This window comes from Colletotrichum scovillei (assembly GCF_011075155.1).
Source record: "Colletotrichum scovillei strain TJNH1 chromosome Unknown Contig00001, whole genome shotgun sequence".
NCBI lineage: Eukaryota > Fungi > Ascomycota > Sordariomycetes > Glomerellales > Glomerellaceae > Colletotrichum > Colletotrichum scovillei.
The window spans coordinates 2474731-2491194 of NW_023336259.1; the positions used below are offsets into that span (position 1 = coordinate 2474731).

General features: G+C 52.7%; 4 protein-coding genes across 4 annotated transcripts; 2 read left to right on the forward strand and 2 right to left on the reverse strand.

Annotated features, from left to right (window-relative positions):
- The first annotated feature begins 1415 nt into the window (after positions 1–1415).
- HER10_EVM0003539 (uncharacterized protein) lies at positions 1416–2960 on the forward strand. Its single transcript, XM_035473213.1, has 3 exons — positions 1416–1840; positions 1910–2153; positions 2227–2960. Exons 1-3 carry the CDS (start codon positions 1721–1723, stop codon positions 2832–2834), a joined length of 972 nt encoding a protein of 323 aa, XP_035338192.1. The 5' UTR covers positions 1416–1720; the 3' UTR covers positions 2835–2960.
- Positions 2961–2981: 21 nt separating this feature from the next.
- Positions 2982–4301, reverse strand: HER10_EVM0006545 (60S ribosomal protein L44). Its single transcript, XM_035476128.1, has 4 exons — positions 4219–4301; positions 3804–3895; positions 3524–3708; positions 2982–3461 (listed from the first exon to the last, which is right to left on the reverse strand). Exons 1-4 carry the CDS (start codon positions 4220–4222, stop codon positions 3422–3424), a joined length of 321 nt encoding a protein of 106 aa, XP_035338461.1. The 5' UTR covers positions 4223–4301; the 3' UTR covers positions 2982–3421.
- Positions 4302–6621: 2320 nt separating this feature from the next.
- Positions 6622–10793, forward strand: HER10_EVM0006487 (uncharacterized protein). Its single transcript, XM_035476070.1, has 2 exons — positions 6622–8236; positions 8290–10793. The coding sequence occupies exons 1-2, from the start codon at positions 7824–7826 to the stop codon at positions 10196–10198; spliced, it is 2322 nt and encodes a 773-aa protein (XP_035338452.1). The 5' UTR covers positions 6622–7823; the 3' UTR covers positions 10199–10793.
- Positions 10794–13836: 3043 nt separating this feature from the next.
- HER10_EVM0013234 (FAD binding domain-containing protein) lies at positions 13837–15784 on the reverse strand. Its single transcript, XM_035482598.1, has 2 exons — positions 15110–15784; positions 13837–15038 (listed from the first exon to the last, which is right to left on the reverse strand). Exons 1-2 carry the CDS (start codon positions 15577–15579, stop codon positions 13871–13873), a joined length of 1638 nt encoding a protein of 545 aa, XP_035339086.1. The 5' UTR covers positions 15580–15784; the 3' UTR covers positions 13837–13870.
- Positions 15785–16464: the final 680 nt, after the last annotated feature.

Sequence of the window (16464 nt, forward strand, 5' to 3'; positions counted from 1 at the left end):
AGTCGGTGCCTTCCAGCCAGTCCTTCTCTACAACCTTTGGCCTGTCACAGACATGTGATGTACTCCCAAGGCGAGAACTACTCGCAGAGACTTTCTGCTTGACAACATGACAACGTTGAAGGGCAGAAGAAGCAGAAGAAGAAATTAAGAGGCTACTTTCTGCTCAGAATGAACATTCTCATTGTTGAAAGTGCGGTGACCAGAACTGAGACTGATGATGTTGTGTTCAAGACATGTATGCGGGAGTTTGTTGGTTCTGGTAGTCAGCGCATCCGTCGATGGCACCACTCAACATCTTCAGAGCAAAGTATTGACAATCATCTGAGCACTGCTATACCTTCTCCTTGAGAGGACTACATCAATCCAAGACTTGGAGCTCACCAAATGACAGGAACAAGGTAGAAATAGTTGAGTCGATGTTAATGTTTGATTTGTACATTCCATCAGATGTTGGTAACGATGCGTGAGCAAACAAAAAGGATCACGTCGACCAGCAGGCCGATGGCAAGAGACAGCTACGAGTATCGAGCCATATTATACGCAACTTGCAAACGTAAGTAAACTGACCTTTGTCCGCTCATGCCATGTCCAACTTTGAGACTGCTTATCATAGTAGCCATACTAATGGCCATGTGAAAATTGTCATGGGAGAGGAATTGACTTCTTCCACAATAGCTGGAAGCCAGAAACAGCTTAAGACACGGTGATAGTGCTTTGTAGAATTATCTAGCTAGAAACGATGACAAGTCAATCCAGAAAGGAAACGAGTGATATCTCATGGAAACAGCCATGCAGCAAGGGATATATGTAATAGAGGAGACAGATGAGAAGATGGGGAAAAGGGGCGTGGGAGTGATGATGTCTTCGTTCTGCACCGAAGTCGACTCACATGTCCGTAATCCGGACATGCCTAGGAAACGAACAGGAGTCCATATTTCATAACTTCTAGTCGCTCGATTGGAAGTTAAAAACAGAACAGAGAGAAGCGTATGCATACACACTTGGAATTCGGTCATCCAAGCCTTCGAATTTCGAAGGTCCGATACCATTCTCCTAGACTACTGCGCGTGTGGAAAAGCGACCCAAACGTCACTAGAGCTGCGGCCTGCAATGCTCTGCAGCAGTGATTGAGCACTTGCCCCGGCATGAATTACTATGATTAATACAAACCTGCAATCACGACTTGATAGTGTGAAGGTAACAACATGAATCACGGTAAATCCGTCTGCAATTCAGAGGCCTGAAGTCAAAACAAGATGAGCCCCAGAGGCAACAGCATACCCGATTGGCCATGGCACCACGGGAGGATTCCATGTCATGTGACCCCACACAGAGCGTGTATAGCTTAGTCATTAAAAGCAGTCTCCGCCGGTGACCGACGGCACCCATCTATCTCCCCGTCCGTAATTGGCTCGCGGCCCAGGTGCAGCTGAAGGGCGTATTGATTGGCGGTGACGACGACCTCACTCTTCAGCTATCTAGATTCGTCGATAGCTTTAGTCCTCATTCGACTCGCCGGGACTCGATACGAAGTCCAGCCTCGGCGCTTGACCTATTCCGCTCGCGTTCACTTTCCGTCCTCGCTCCGCTTCTCGTCTAAGCCTCGTTCTTCAGAGTAGCTATATTCTCGTGTCTTTGTCTAGTATCTGCTTGAGACTTGAAAAAATATTCAAGTGACACTACACTCCAAAAAAAACCAACGTCTTCTTATACTTCCAACATGGGCTCTGAACTCGTCTCGACCGATGCCAAGAACAAATTGGAAGATTTGTCTGGCATCACGATCCTGCCCGGTCAAAATCCATATGAAGCCTTCATTAAAGCTTGCAATGATAACCCAGTAAAGTCCAAAATCCAATGCCAGCCTGTAAAAAGAAGCCTCCAAATCTGATGAGTGACAATTACGCAGGCGGAGATCCAGGCTCTCTACCAAGCCCACAGAACGAAGAGAAATGAGCAGCAGAGGCAAAAGTTCATTGCTCCTGACTTCAAGGAGCTCATCATTGACCCTTTCCTTCTGAGATTGGAAAATCCGGAGATGGAACCGGGTTTCCAGGACCCTCGTAACTGCTTGGTGCTTTGGGCTCGGCCGCCGGATCACATCGTGCAACTCTCGGCTTATCTGCAGTCTTTGCTAAAGAAGGCCGCACCGAGTGAGACCCCTAAACAGTGCAACTATGAAGAGGCAATAGAGACCCCCTTGACTAACACGGGAACCTTCAAAAGGTATCTGGCTCATGCCCCAACACCGAATGCACCTTACAACTCTCGAGGTGACGCACTCCAAGACGCCCCAAGAGATCATCACTCTCACGGATAACATGCGCTCGGCGATCCCCTACATCACGGACTACACCTACTCCCACAGGTCCCGTCTCGTAAGGCCCATGATCTCCTACGACCTCTCCGCCTTCGCCGTCTCCTTCCTCCCGGCCTCTGGCGAGCCGCCCCTGAGCCCGCCCCCGGCGCCGACCGCCCAGCAACAGGCCATCGTGCAGGGGGACGACTACACCTACCACCACCTCCGCCGCGACATCTTCACCCTCGCGCAGTCGACGGGCGTGCAGATCGAGTCGAGGTACCAGGTGCCGAGCGCGCACATCACGCTGGGTCGGTACCTTACGGAGAAGGACCACGATACGCCCGAGGCGAGGAAGAAGTGGGTTGAGGCCATTGACGAGATCAACGCGTGGCTTGAGAAGGAGGTTTGGGACCGTCCGGATGCCGAATGGATTGGGGAATGGGTTGTTGGGCAGGAAAGGGGTTTGGATGCCCGTAATGGGCAGCTGTGGTACGGAGGCGGGAGGACGATCAAGCTAGGGGAGGGCTTCTGAGACGGAAACCTGGCTGGGCGCCTCGGCGTCTGGGCGTGTTGCAGAAACGAACTCAAGATCTAGATGAGGGATAGACGGCGTGGCAGAGATGACGCGGCTGATCTGATTCACATTGGACAAATAGATGGGATAGGAGTTGAACATGATAACGTTATTTCGTGACTCAGTTATGTGATTGACCGGTTGAGCCTCATAGAAGGCATCTATCTTCTAGCGACCACAGATTCGGGAGCCTGGGCATGTCTCAACAGGGACAAGTTCATCCCACCTCGAGTGTGATCACCACCCTCAGGACAAACCGTTTGTCGAGTTCCCACGCATCCCGCATTTTCTCTTGTCACTTTTTTTTCTTTTCGGTTGTATGGTCTCTCTAAGCGCGCGACAGCAGGTGAGGGATGAGGAGGGGAGGGAAGCTGGATGAATTGCTTTTGGTATCCGTTCGCAAGCAAGGGCTTTTATTTGTTCCCTATGTAGAGTTCCTCAAATGAGAACTGGTAACCCTCTTCGCCGCCATTGTTCCAGCCTGATGATGATCCGTGTGCCGTGAAAGGAGCCATAAAAGTCGGTCGACCGAAAACACAATGCGTTTAGAAAACGAGGGCAGCACCCTTGGTCTTCTTGTCACCACTATGAGGGTTGTCAGTATATGATTCGAGGTCGCGTCCATTAGATATGGAATGATATCATACCCCAACTCGAAGTGCTTGCAGCGCTTCAGGGCGAGCTGGAGCTTGGTCTTGCACTTGATGCACTCCAACCGCAGGACAACCTTCTTGGTGGTCTTAGCCTTCTTGTGGAAGACAGGCTTGGTCTGACCACCATAACCGGACTGCTTTCGGTCGTAACGTCTCTTTCCCTGCGCGAACAGCGAGGCCTACATCAAACAACCATTTAGTGAACCGTCCGGATCGTATATCGGGAGTGCGTCGCTTGGAGTCGGTCGTCGCGCGCGGGTGTCTTTAGACATACCTTGCCGGCCTTGTACTGGGTGACCTTGTGCTGGGTGTGCTTGCGGCACTCCTTGCCCTTGCAGTAGGTCATACGCGTCTTGGGAATGTTCACTGCACCCAGAGTCAGCCTCCAATATCCATCGTCAAGACCACAAGTCCATCTCGCGAAATTCATGTGCCATTGCCGCAGCCAGATCGATCCCTTTCAAGCCAACATCCTCTCCGTCGAGCGCTGCCGTGGTGGCGGATGTCGATGTGTGTTCGTGTCGATATTCGTGCATCATTCCCCCCGTTCCCAAGTCTTTTTTGTCGATCACGAATCGGCGGCAACGCAACGGTCGGCGAGGTCGGCAATCCTTCTCTTTCTTAAATCGAATCCGGCTGCTGGCAATAACACCCAAATAGCACAACAATTCATTCCAATAAGGACTTACCCATCTTGGCGGCTGTTTGTCGATTTCGCTTGCCGGAGTGTCGTGACGATGAATTTGTCGGGGCCGGCGGGGGGAAGTGAAATTCAGTCGTTTTGCTGAAAATGTCGCTTGTGTGCGGGTAGGGCAGGTGCACGCTAAGCAATTTCCGCTTGCAAGACAAGTGTGGCTGAGGCGAGGTTCAGCCTCAATTCCATGCGATCGGGCTGTCACACGTGACTTAGGTCGGATCTCGAGGCTGAAGCCACACACAGCTGGCTCCAGCTGGCTGGCACCCGTAGGAACTTGTTCACATTCCCGGCCCAAACTCCCTCTCTCCATGTATTTACATTTACCTATGCCGGGCCTTTCATTGACGGACAGAAGTCCTTCAGGTTGCAGCTACCAACCAAGGTTCACCAAACCTCCGATTGACCTGGCTAGAACAAGCCTTTCGTACCTGTCGAGCCTATTTACTTTACGATGACACGCCTGGCCGATGACTAAGAAGTTTCTACGTTGTTTCCCGTCTGGATCTCCCTGGCTATTGGCGCTTGACACTTCCGTCTTCGCTCCTCGCGTTTCCCCCATAACCTTGTGGTAAAAAATCGACGAACCGTCCAAACACCGAAACACACGCCGTTCAGATCTAGGGCGAGCGTCGTGATCTTGGTCAATCCATCGCGCGTCAGGATAGTGTTTCCATGATAGACACGCAATCCTCTGTTTCGATCTCGCCCTATCTGGAAAGTCCCAACTCACTTTGCGACTCGGACGAGTCATGGCCGACGAGGACAGACAATCAGACCTTCAACAAACTCACGAAGACCAGCGCCGGGACCTGGCCTATGCCCCCCTCCCTTCTTCGACTCGACAACCTTCCCGCCTTCTTCCCCTCCATCCTGAACTTCCTCACAACTCTCGCCCGTCCGCCCTCCCGAGGCTTTCTAACAATTTCAGCTGACAGACGATGTCATCGCACCATCGCAAATATACCCCCGCTGTCACTGGCACCCGCGGCCGGAACTGACGTCACTAATAACCCAGCCTTTATTTTCCATTAATCCCAGCTTGGACCTTGCAAGGCGTTCTATTCGAAGCTCAAAGGGAGGCAGTTTCGGAAAAACTCTACCATCAATCAGTGACGCGATGCCTCTATTATACGGCTCCCACAGGCCCAGGTGTCAGTTGCCTAGCATGACGCATATTGAACACTATCCATGAGGCTCGGGAATTATCATCGTGGTTTAATCCAAACCAACCTGGTATGCCTATTCAGGCTTCCTGGTCCACGCGAAAGAAGGTTAGTTTAACTGCTTCACGACGAACACTTGACCTGGGAGAGCTCGGTCGAAACCCATGATGGCATCCCGTCGATGATGGCGGGCCCCTAGTCTCGATGACTAGCTCGAATAGGATGCTAGAAGCCCGTCCGTCACCCTTCACGGCCTCCAAGTTTAAAGAACATCAATCAATTTGACGGGCGGCAGGGCGGCAGATTAACGGCTTCGGCACACTATGGCCAACCTGCTGTCCTTGAGTACTTCTAAATCTGTTGTCGACTGTTCAAGCCGTGGTTCTCATGCCATTACTTGGGGCAAATATGATGGCTCAGATTGTTATTGATCATCAGCTGCTGCAGGGGCGATTCTTTGTCAGTGCTTTCAATCCTCGCAAACGAGGAACGCATAGACCTCGAGATGGCAATACTACTCTTGCAAATAGAAGCACAGGGTCCAGCGGAAGCCAAGACAGCTGAACAGCCGGAGTGCATACGGATGAAACTTCCACGGGAATGAGGTAGAGAGCCTCTTGGTGTTCTCACCGTATAGTTCAGGATCGGATTGCGGGCCAACAGGTCACGCATTCCCACCACCTTACAACAATGGTGACCGGACGAAATAAGATCGAATTGAAGCAAGACCCGACTGAAAGGGCGTAGGCGTCCGCCTTGCCTGAGCCCGAAGCTAATTGTGCCGGTATAAACACTTTGAGTGGGCGAGACTACGTTCGGCTCACCGTCAGATGGCCTTCCGGTGGCGTTCATTACGACGACGACGTACCAGAGAACGAAGATGGGATTCTTAGGATTTGGACCATACGAGACCACACCGATACAATTACGGACCATGGCCTTCCTGATTCGGTCTGCCAGAAATACAACGCCAACAAAACAAGAGCCGCAACAGGAACTGGACGATTTGAAGGGTTGTGGCGCCCCAAAACAGCCCACTCCATCCGCGGACGGCAGAATTGTAGTGCTGCAGAGGGGATGGAATGGAACGAACAGGGCTGGAGCGACGAACCACGCCGTCCCAGCGCCGGTTTTCCGCGCCCCCAGAAGAAGCCCAATGCCGGTCTTTTTTTCTTGGAGTTTTTCCCCCAATTCGCTTGCCCCCCGTCTTTTAACTTGACAAATCGCACCACCAAACTCGCAACGTGGGTTGAGCTTGGCATGAAACGTCGCCCAACGCCGCAACGTCGACGGTTTCAGATGCAGCAGCTCCCGTGCGCTTCAACCACGTTCCTTGCATGTCCACACCTTAATCGACGCCCCGATTCACGTCCCGGTTGCTTTCTTTAGCAACAAGCTACAGCCACCCTCCCTGTTCTTGGGTGCCGTGTCGCGAGCAGAGTGGGAGAGGAACCAAGTTAACCAACTGTAGTTCTTGGTCCTATACCAGACGGATCTACGCATAAGCCAGGTTTGCCAGGGCCCCACAAGGGACGCGCAACCCCTTCTCACACTCTCGAGTCTCTCTTCCTCCTTCCCCTACCAACGAGGCGCTGATCCCATACGCTCTGATACAGCTGCGCGAAGGCTGTCTTGCCTGTGCTGCAGATTCGTCCGTCCAGCTGGCGTCCCGGCTGTGGCGGGTATCCGAAGGATCATCACCAAGGTCCTTATTTTTCGGATATCGGAACGCGATGGGTCTGGAATACCACCAAGCTCTCGTATGGTCTCAGTAAGGCCGGTATGAGCGATGAGGTTGGGTCCAACTCCTGAATACGGGACCTGCCAAGCTCATTCAATCCAAACGATACGATGATGGGCTTGGAAGCTGGGGAAGGGATGGAAGAAGCACTTCTTCCGCAACAACTTGAGGCTCATTGGCCCCTTGTCCCCGGCTTGGCGGCTCAAGGCAAATCCTTGCTCGCTCCCCGCGACGTTGGGAGCTGAGACAGTCTGGCGTGGGAATGGTGGACAGTCAAGTCAGAGCCAAAGAGGCAAGGAGGCTCGGCAGTCCCCGAACCCTGGACATCCCAACTCAGGCCGACTGCTTGCCTCTCTCTCCGCAGATCAGCCCGGTCAACCACCCCCCCGCTGCCGACTTGTCGGTCCCATCTGCTCGCTCTGTTGCATGATATGTGAGTTTTTGAGTCTTCTATACGTCCAACACTCTGTGCAGGGAGTTGGCTTGTTTGAAAGTAAGGTCTGAGCCGGTGTCTGGACATGGAAGCAAAAACGTCACTTGCACAATTTTGTTCCCTTCTTTATAGTATTAACCTTCGCTGCTCCCCTCTCTCGCGCTCCCTCTTGCATTCGATCTTTTTCTTCCGCTAGGCCAAGTTTCCATCACCAGATGTTTTTGTGATACCCAGATACCCAACTACTCACTCCGGCAATCATGGAGCGAGCACACTCTCTACTCACCAGCACGACACGATCCATCAGCAGCAGCCGGTCCAGCACCCGTTCATCCCGCTCAAACTCATTATTCCAGTCAACCCCAGGACAGGAGAAGGGGGAGTTCTTTCTCCCCGCGCCAGCCACTACGATCCCACAACCGAAACTCCGGGTGCGCGCGATACTAGGCCATTGCCTGTATCGCAGGGTTGTGATATGGACGGTGACAATTTCTATGCTGATCGCGCTCGCGTACCTGAATACGCCACTATACACTCGAGATGGAAAGATTCTAGGAGATGATTACAGAATAGGTGGAATGGGCGGCGACCCAAAGAAGCAGGGAAGGCCGGCGCCACCAGAGGAAGATCTCATTATCGACAGTGACATGCCGCCATGGCTTAAGTTCAAGCAGTGAGTGCCATGTCTTTTCTAAGAGCTGTGAACAACTCGCTAATGCTACAAAGTCTCAATGGCTACTTCAACGGTCTGAAGTCTATCGTTCCCATTGCCAACCACACACCTGAATATCCCAACAACTCTTTTCCGGCACCCGTCACCACCGTGCCGATTTACCATGATACCCCTCCTACTCCCACCCCTTACGCAGCTCACCCAAACTACGCGTCTACTGAGTATCAGAGAGATTACCACCCTGTCAAGGAATGTTTTGTCGATGAGGAAGACAAGATCGCAGTCCCTGACATTTGGGCATTTGATGGTGTCCCCCAAAACCAGCCCGATCCCGCCATCGGCTCTCACACCGTGCTCGGCCTACGCAATGACGTTTGTTTCGATCGATTTGGCCGCTACGGCCCCTACGGACTTGGTTACGACATTCGCGAGGGAGGCACTTCTCAGGGTCAAGATACGGAGCAAGAGGGAGCTGACGTTATTTGGACCAAGACTGGCAAGATCGATTACAGCCGTGTTGATTGGGGTGTTGCGCAAGATCGATGTATCGAACGCAACAGCGCCCGCTTCAATAATGGTACCAAGCAGAGCACGTACGACTCGATTTACAGTGAGCCCGAAACAAACGAGACGGGAGTCAAGCAGATTGATCGAATTGCCGTTGTCGTCCGCACCTATGTCGGATTCGAGTGGACACAGCTCGCCATCGTCAACTTCCGCGCGATGATCTCCGAGCTCTCCCTCAAGTCTGGTGGCGAGTACAGCGTTCACTTCCTTCTCCATGTGAAGGATAATGAGGCTGCCATCTGGTCAGACCCCTCAGTGGTGCAGAGCATCCTCGATGCGAACGTTCCCACCGAATTCCACTCGCTCTGTACTCTCTGGTCAGAGGCCGAGATGAAGCTTTACTACCCGGGTCATTTCGCCGACGCCATTGAGAATCCCTCGAACGGAGACATTCACGGAGTCTACCGCAGCGCCCAGATGCCCCTTCAGGTCTTCGCCCTTCAGCACCCGGAATACGCCCACTTTTGGAACTGGGAGATGGATATGCGCTACATTGGCTCATACTACGAATTGCTCGACCGCCTGGGATCCTGGGCTAAGCAACAGACTCGCACCCTTCTCTGGGAGCGATCATCCAAGTACTACATCCCCGCCGAGCACGGTTCATGGAACGAATTCGCCAGTGTTGTCGAGAGAGAACTCAACGCATCTGGCCGCCGCGCCATCCTGGGCCCCCAAATTTTCCCCGGCCGCATGTCGCTGAAGAGTGAGGAGGCTGGCCATTCCATTCTGCCCGCTTCCTGCGCCCGCGGTGGCAACCCTGACGAGTGTGGTGTTGGTGAGGAAGCCGACCTCATCACATTGAATCCCCTCTTCGACGCCGACGAATCCGGCTGGGTTTTTGCCAAGGATGTCACTGGCTACGAAATGGTCTTTGCTCCGCCACCGCGCCGATGCTCCATCGTCACAGCCTCACGACTATCTCGCCGACTCTTGGCCGCCATGCATGAGGAGATGTGGCGTCTGCACCACAGCATGTTCTCGGAAATGTTCCCCGCCAGCATGGCTCTCCACCACGGCTTCAAGGCGGCTTACGCACCTCACCCGGTATTCCTGGATAGAGCATGGTACCCCTTTAACACTATCGAGAAGGCCTTCAACGGCGGCCGCGATGGCACTACGGGAGGTCACGGCAGCCCCTTTGACCTCAAGAACGAGCACAACCACAAGGGCACCAGCTGGTACTACAACTCGGAGTTTGCCGGTCTCCTCTGGCGCCGATGGCTCGGATACCCCCAGATGGACGGTCGCGGCGGTAACGGTGGCCGCGCCGGCGAGGGCACATTACGCGGAGGCCAAGATGAAGAGTCCCACAAGGACAGCTCTGGACGCTTGTGCATGCGCAGCATGCTGCTGCACCCGATCAAGTGGGAGAACCCGATTGAGCGAAATTAAAGCGCGCCTTGGAATTTTTGATATTGTTATCAGGCATTGAACTGTCGATGAAAGTTTTGCCGTCATCGAGATGACAAGCGGAAAGCGTGTTGCAATGCCGTAAGGTTTCCTTTGGCCCTGGCTTGCAAAAGTTTGTTTCTTCATGTTGTTACACCCACCCCTTTTCTTTTGCATTTACAAACAACCTGGCTACATAGAGTGTACATATCGAGAGAGACTACGACGACACAGTACGGATTGGGAGGTTATACCAGCCGGGGGATTTTACGGTTCACAACCCACACAAAGCGTTTGATTCTTCTTTGCAAGATGAGAAACAGGATCGTCATTCCGTGGGAGAGAAACAACACACTACGCAAAAAAGAGCGCTGGCAAACGTTTCGTGGACGAAAGCGTGGAACGAACAAAAAACATCTTTTTTGTATATAGAGCGCAAAATCATCGCTCTTTTCAACATTTTCAGAGCAGTGTTTCTAAACAAGGACTCACACATTCACATACTCAACTCTTGAGGATGGCGAGATATTGCGACGGCGTTTGGGGTAAATTGGATGAGCTTGGGGCCCAGGGATTTAGGTTTTGGTGTTTTATGGGCAGATAGCGAATGTGTCAGTCAGTGACTGAGTGGCAAAAAGGGAACACTTTATTCCACACAAATCTCATGAACCACCCCCCAAACGTGCTTTAGACCGCCTCGTTAATAACAGCCATGTGAGGCGAGAAACGTCGGTATTCATCAGCGTGAGATTCACAGCGTAGCATGAGTGAGGCTCCCCATGATGTTGACTCATTAGTTCGACGAGGCGTTCGTCGCAAGGGCGGAAAATGACAAAAGGGTCTAGTTCATGAACCTCACATTTCCAGCAAAAAGGAAGAGGGAACTCGAGTTTGCCCCGGATTCACAGTGCATGCCATGACTCTCCCGACCCATCCATCTTCTCCGCGTAACTCCTCTAATAACCTCGCACTTCCGCCCGTTCTCCAGGTCTAGAACGCCACCTATCCGTGCTGTAGGTAGGGTCGAACCCCGGCGAGGCCTCCTCTGTCACATGGTAGGAACAAGGTATCGCCCGTGGAAAATGAACGACGAAAGACGGCTCGTCATTCTGTTCCACAGAAACGCCCCGAAATACGGATTGCGGTCACTGGTGGTTTATTCGTACTGGTGACTGGTATCGGTATACGAGCTCTAGATGGCGGCTTTTCGCCGGTGGGAGTAGCCTTTGGTATTAAGTTGGGGGCCGCAGCGGCCGCGCGCGCGCGGCTCTGGGGCGGGAGGTGGAGGTGGAGTTGAAGTGGGAGTGGGAGTGGGAGGGGAGGAGGAAGGGCCCAGAGAAAACCAGGAACTCGACTCAGGTCCAGGGCAAGGTGAGGTCTAAGAAAGTATATTGAGGCATCCTTGGGGGAGCGGTTGCAGAACGGCCATACCTTGTCACATACCGGCCCGATGGGGGGTCCAGCGAGAGGGAGTCCGCGCGAAGCGGGAAACCCGGGTGATAGTATGGCATTGAAGACGCGGCCTCCACCTCTCCTCTCTCCACTCCTTCTCTTCATCTACGGTCTTGGACGAGACCGGGGAAGAATAAAGATCCAAGGTCGGTGTCTCCGGATGAACCGAACGTCGGTTGTTTCTGTTCTCGCTCTCGGGATGAGGTAAGCGGACTCGACGCATGGGCTCATCTTCTCTTGGCGGAAGCCCCTCTCCTCTGTAGTAGGCGTTCCAGAAAGATGAAGCGTGAGGAAAAGCCGTGGCATTCGGTGGTATTTCCCTCGGTGATATAAGGTGGTGTGACACAGTGATAGTGTGGTATATCTCTAATTGTAAACACGAGGTGGGGAATCGCTGCTGTCTATCTGGTGCTGTACCTGATGGTACCTAGATCCTCGGACTATTGGTGGCCTTGGAAAAAATGTCAGATATACCGGATATCTTATTTCGTCCAAACATGGCGAGAGTCTATTTTTGAGTGCTTTCTACGCGCCACCAAAGTTGGTCATCGGTACAGATAGATGAGCTCTTCTCGCCAAGCCAGGAACACATCGAAATCAGTGGAATAATGGGATTGAGTTCTAGACTAACTCAGCCACGCGGGTACCTTTTATCGCATCGGTGTATTTGGGACCTCGGCAGATGTTGGTGTAGGTGAATGGTAGAAAGTCTGAATCTCACTAAGCACACTTCGGGTCGAATGGGATACGAGTGGAGAAAGACGTCGTGAACGTCAATGGAGGCGATAGGGCGGAACCGGCGGGATGGTAGGTTTTGTACGGCATGATTGCGGAGACTAGAACTGCGATAGCTGAAGATTATTTGATTATGAACGCGCCATGCGGCATCATTAGCACAAGAAATGGTGTTAGATGGCTTGGTCCGGGAGATGACGAATATCGAGGAGACGTCGTACGTACTCGGTTCCGAGAAGTCCGGGACTCCGCATCGTATTTCGGGCCGGGGACCAATGCCAACAGATAGCCGAAGCGGACTTTCGGTCAACGTCGTTGTTCCTATATGGTGGGAGCTTGGTCACAGGTCTTTTACTCGACTTTATGTCAGTCCGTATAACAGACTGGAGGCAGCGACGTTGCTAATTGACGTCCTGACTGGTAATTGAGGCAGGCTTTCTTCCATCGGTGAGATAAGTCTGAGTGTTGCCTGAATGCCTTTCAGCATGCTCGTACTCTCCAAGTGTTTATGAAACTGTTAGGTCTGTGGCTGTTTGCCAAAAGTCCACCTAAGAGCAACACGTATGCGGAGATGAAACGTCAATTAGGTGCTGTCAATCAAGACACAGTGTACTTAGGAGATTCGGCAGTGTAATATTCAATCCTTTTCTCTAATGTCCTCAAAAAGTAAAGAAGATAGACGTGAAGCATTGTCTTGACGTCACAAAGAGTTGCAGGGAGTACATTGTCTATGGATAGACACACAAACGACACCGCGCGGATCAATCGAGACAGGCCTACTCAGTGTAAATACTTGCTAAAAGTCGAAATGAGATAATCTTCGCAATTATACGACAAGGGATACGAAGCTCTAGATCGAGGGATCTGCACTCCCTCAAGATACGAGGACTGTGCCCCATATGCCTTTCTGTCTTCAGCAAGATTGTGTCTCTGCCACCGAAGATATCACCACCCTCTGCCTGTTCAACCTGTTTCCCCTGAAGTATTCTCCATGCGATATACCTCAGAAGCCCAGGAAGATGGTAAGACGCGTGGTGTTGATAAGAAAATGGGTGAAGTGGACTACATGTGATTTCGAACGAGCCGTCTTGGCCGGAATGTTCCTCGATTTGCGTCGCTGCCAAACTTGAGGAAGCTGCCCCAAAGTGAACCAAAAAGCCGAATGAGCGAACGTGTTTGTACATTCAACATTCCTAGACGCTGTTCTTGGTTATATCCCTATAGCCTGTGGGTCATATTCGAATTTGATAGTATCGGACGCCAGATGAGGTCGCTCCAAAACCTGTTATAGGGCCATTCGGCCTATTTCGCAGCCTCTGGCATGTCCAGCGAATGCTTGATCCCAAATAATATCAATGAATGAGGTACTCCGAGTTTTGAAATATGTAGCTAGAATGAGAACTCAGAGGTCAAAGGAATCATCATAGCCTTACAGTACTTCCTTGAGGTAGTACTCATCTTTGTCTCGTTCAATTTTCATCAAGGCTACTACCAATCACCATCTCCCGCTGTAATCAAGCTATCAAATCTGTTCCCCCTACCCGTTACGAACCTCATCTTCTCATCACTCATGTCAGACTCCCCCGGTACATCGCCAGTCCGATCCGGAAGAATGTCCTCGATAGCCCACGCAATCCTCTCAGCACCAGCTCGCGCGCCCGCGAGATTAGCAGCTCCGGGTCCCAGACGTAGCGCGGCAAGTCGCCCTGACAAGAAGAGCGGCACGTCTTTTGACCACTTCAAGTCATCGTCTATACACGGCAAGCCCCCGTGGCCGTGAATGGGATACTCCCGCAGCATCGTCTGCAAATACGGCAAGCTCGCGTAATCCGTCTGCACTCCAGTAGCGAAGTAAATGAAGTCCATACCCGGCAAGTCGCCCTCAGCAGCCGGCGGCTCCGTCTTGACGTTCCAGACCTTCTTCTCCTCGTCAAAACGAGCCTCGGATAGTTTGGTGCTGGTCAAGAGACGCAAGCTGCCCTTTGCGATATGCTGCTTCAGCCGCTTCTGGTACGGCGGCGTGATGCTTCCTCCGCCCCTGGCGCTCTGGATCTGTTGTAGCCGCTCTTCATCCGAATCCGCGGACCAAAAGTACGCCTGCTCCACGTTGCGGAATTTGCCCATCCACGCGAGGTCGATGTCAAACGGCTTCACCTTGCAAGGGCCGCGCATGAGATGCCAGACTTTAGTCACGCCGCGCCGGATAGCCAGGTCAGACAACTGCGCCGACGTCAACCCGCCGCCCACGACGAGGACGTTTGTCGTCTTCTTTGCAGAAATCTTGGCCTGCACGACCGGGTCGGGGAACTTTTGAATCTGCATGCTGTGGCAGACTTGGGGCGGCGCCGCGCAACCCGGTTCGCTGTTGAGGCCTAGGACGGGAGGGATCGTGGGCGCGTTGGCTGGGCCGACGGCCAGGACGACTGTTCTCGCGTAGTGGGTTCCCTTGTTCGTGTGAACGGCAAAGAGGTTTGCGTCTGGGGAGACTTGCTTGATGGTGCGGTATTGGATGTCCTCCACCTTTTCGTTTTGAATGAGGCCTTCGCGGAGGCCGTAGCGGTCGACGATGCATTCGCAATGGTTGGCGAAGAGGTTTGTGGGGGGTGTGAAGTAATCTTTGCGATCTCGTTCGTCGACTTCGACGACGGCGTGTTGTCTGTGAGAAAGTCCAAGTTAACATTGGTCATACAGAAGTATAGATGTAAGGAGCGAGTTGTTGCTGCTTACTTTGGGTTTCGTGACTTGAGCCTCGCCTTACGCAGGTGCTTGCTGATCTCCTTTCCGACGCACGCCCGAAGCTCTTGCAACTCATTTTCCTGGTTCCTCTCGTGAGCTCTGGCGAGAAGAGCGTCACGGTCACTCGGATCGACGTGGAAGAACATGGGGCTCCGGAGGTGAGTGATGTCGAACGTCTTGAAGAGACGGTTCCAGCGGTTCATCCACTCGTCACCCGTGGCGTCCAAGACTAACGTCGAGTACCGCTGGCTGCGTTCTGGTGTCCTCTTCTCAATGATGTTGCCGTTTCGTCTGTTCTTCAGTGGCATGCGGCGGCCGTACTTGCGGATCCAGTGATACCGCTGGTGTTCTTCGTCTGTGAAGAGAGCCGAGGGAGAGTGTTCACATAGGCGGGAGGCGACGGCTAGGCCGCAGGGGCCGGCGCCGATGATGAGAACGTCGTGAATGAATGCTTCTGTCATGGTGAGATAGAGTCAGGAGCCAGTGAAAATCATGGAACGTGTCAGGTAGTCAGAGAGGTAGTCTTCGCGGGAGTCAGACGGTTTTGTTTTCCATCTTATCAACTCTTGCGCCCAACCTGCCTCCCTCAGTCACCTCGTCACAAGGCACTTCCACTTACAGCTTTGTCAACCTTGATGGCCAGCTACAAAGAGTTGTGAAGCCAATGATAGGCAGAGATGGTGGCCGTGATCCCTGTCCGGGGTGTTTCTGATGGCTCCATCTCAGCGCTGGGAACCTTGATGGCCAACGGAATGGAGCAGAATGAGGCAATGGCGGCAGGTAGAACGATTCATGAGTGGGATATGTTTCTCACGAGTACCATCTCAAAAGAGGAATAAGAGATAATGGACATTCTCTAGCGAATATGGGAGAGTATTCGAAGTCTGTAGATACTGAGATGAGCCGAGGCGCACCGGACTCTGGAACACAACCCTGGCGGTAGCCAACACATTGCTGCACCAATGATTTGCTATAGCCGTACGCTCTCAAAGCCAATGCCTAAGACCCAAGCACCTCTGATAAGCATGGCCTAGCTTTCCTAGGAGTGGGCGCGTTCTGAAATGCCTCGGTAGGATACGGCGTGTTGCCGGATGTTGACCCGAATTGGTGCTCCGCATGGCTCCACAACCGGCGATCGTCCGGAAATCCACTCCTTCCGGTCACCGATCACTCGACCGGCTGAATGTCTCCGCCCGTGCCAGTTCGCCCAATTTCTACGCCGACCTGACCGGATTCACTTCACGGGCCGAAGTCACGGAATAGAGTCGTGCCAAATCAATACCTCACCTCATCCAAGATTGCCAATCAGTCACCGATTCATGCAGCTGTTGCATCCCAGCCAGGTG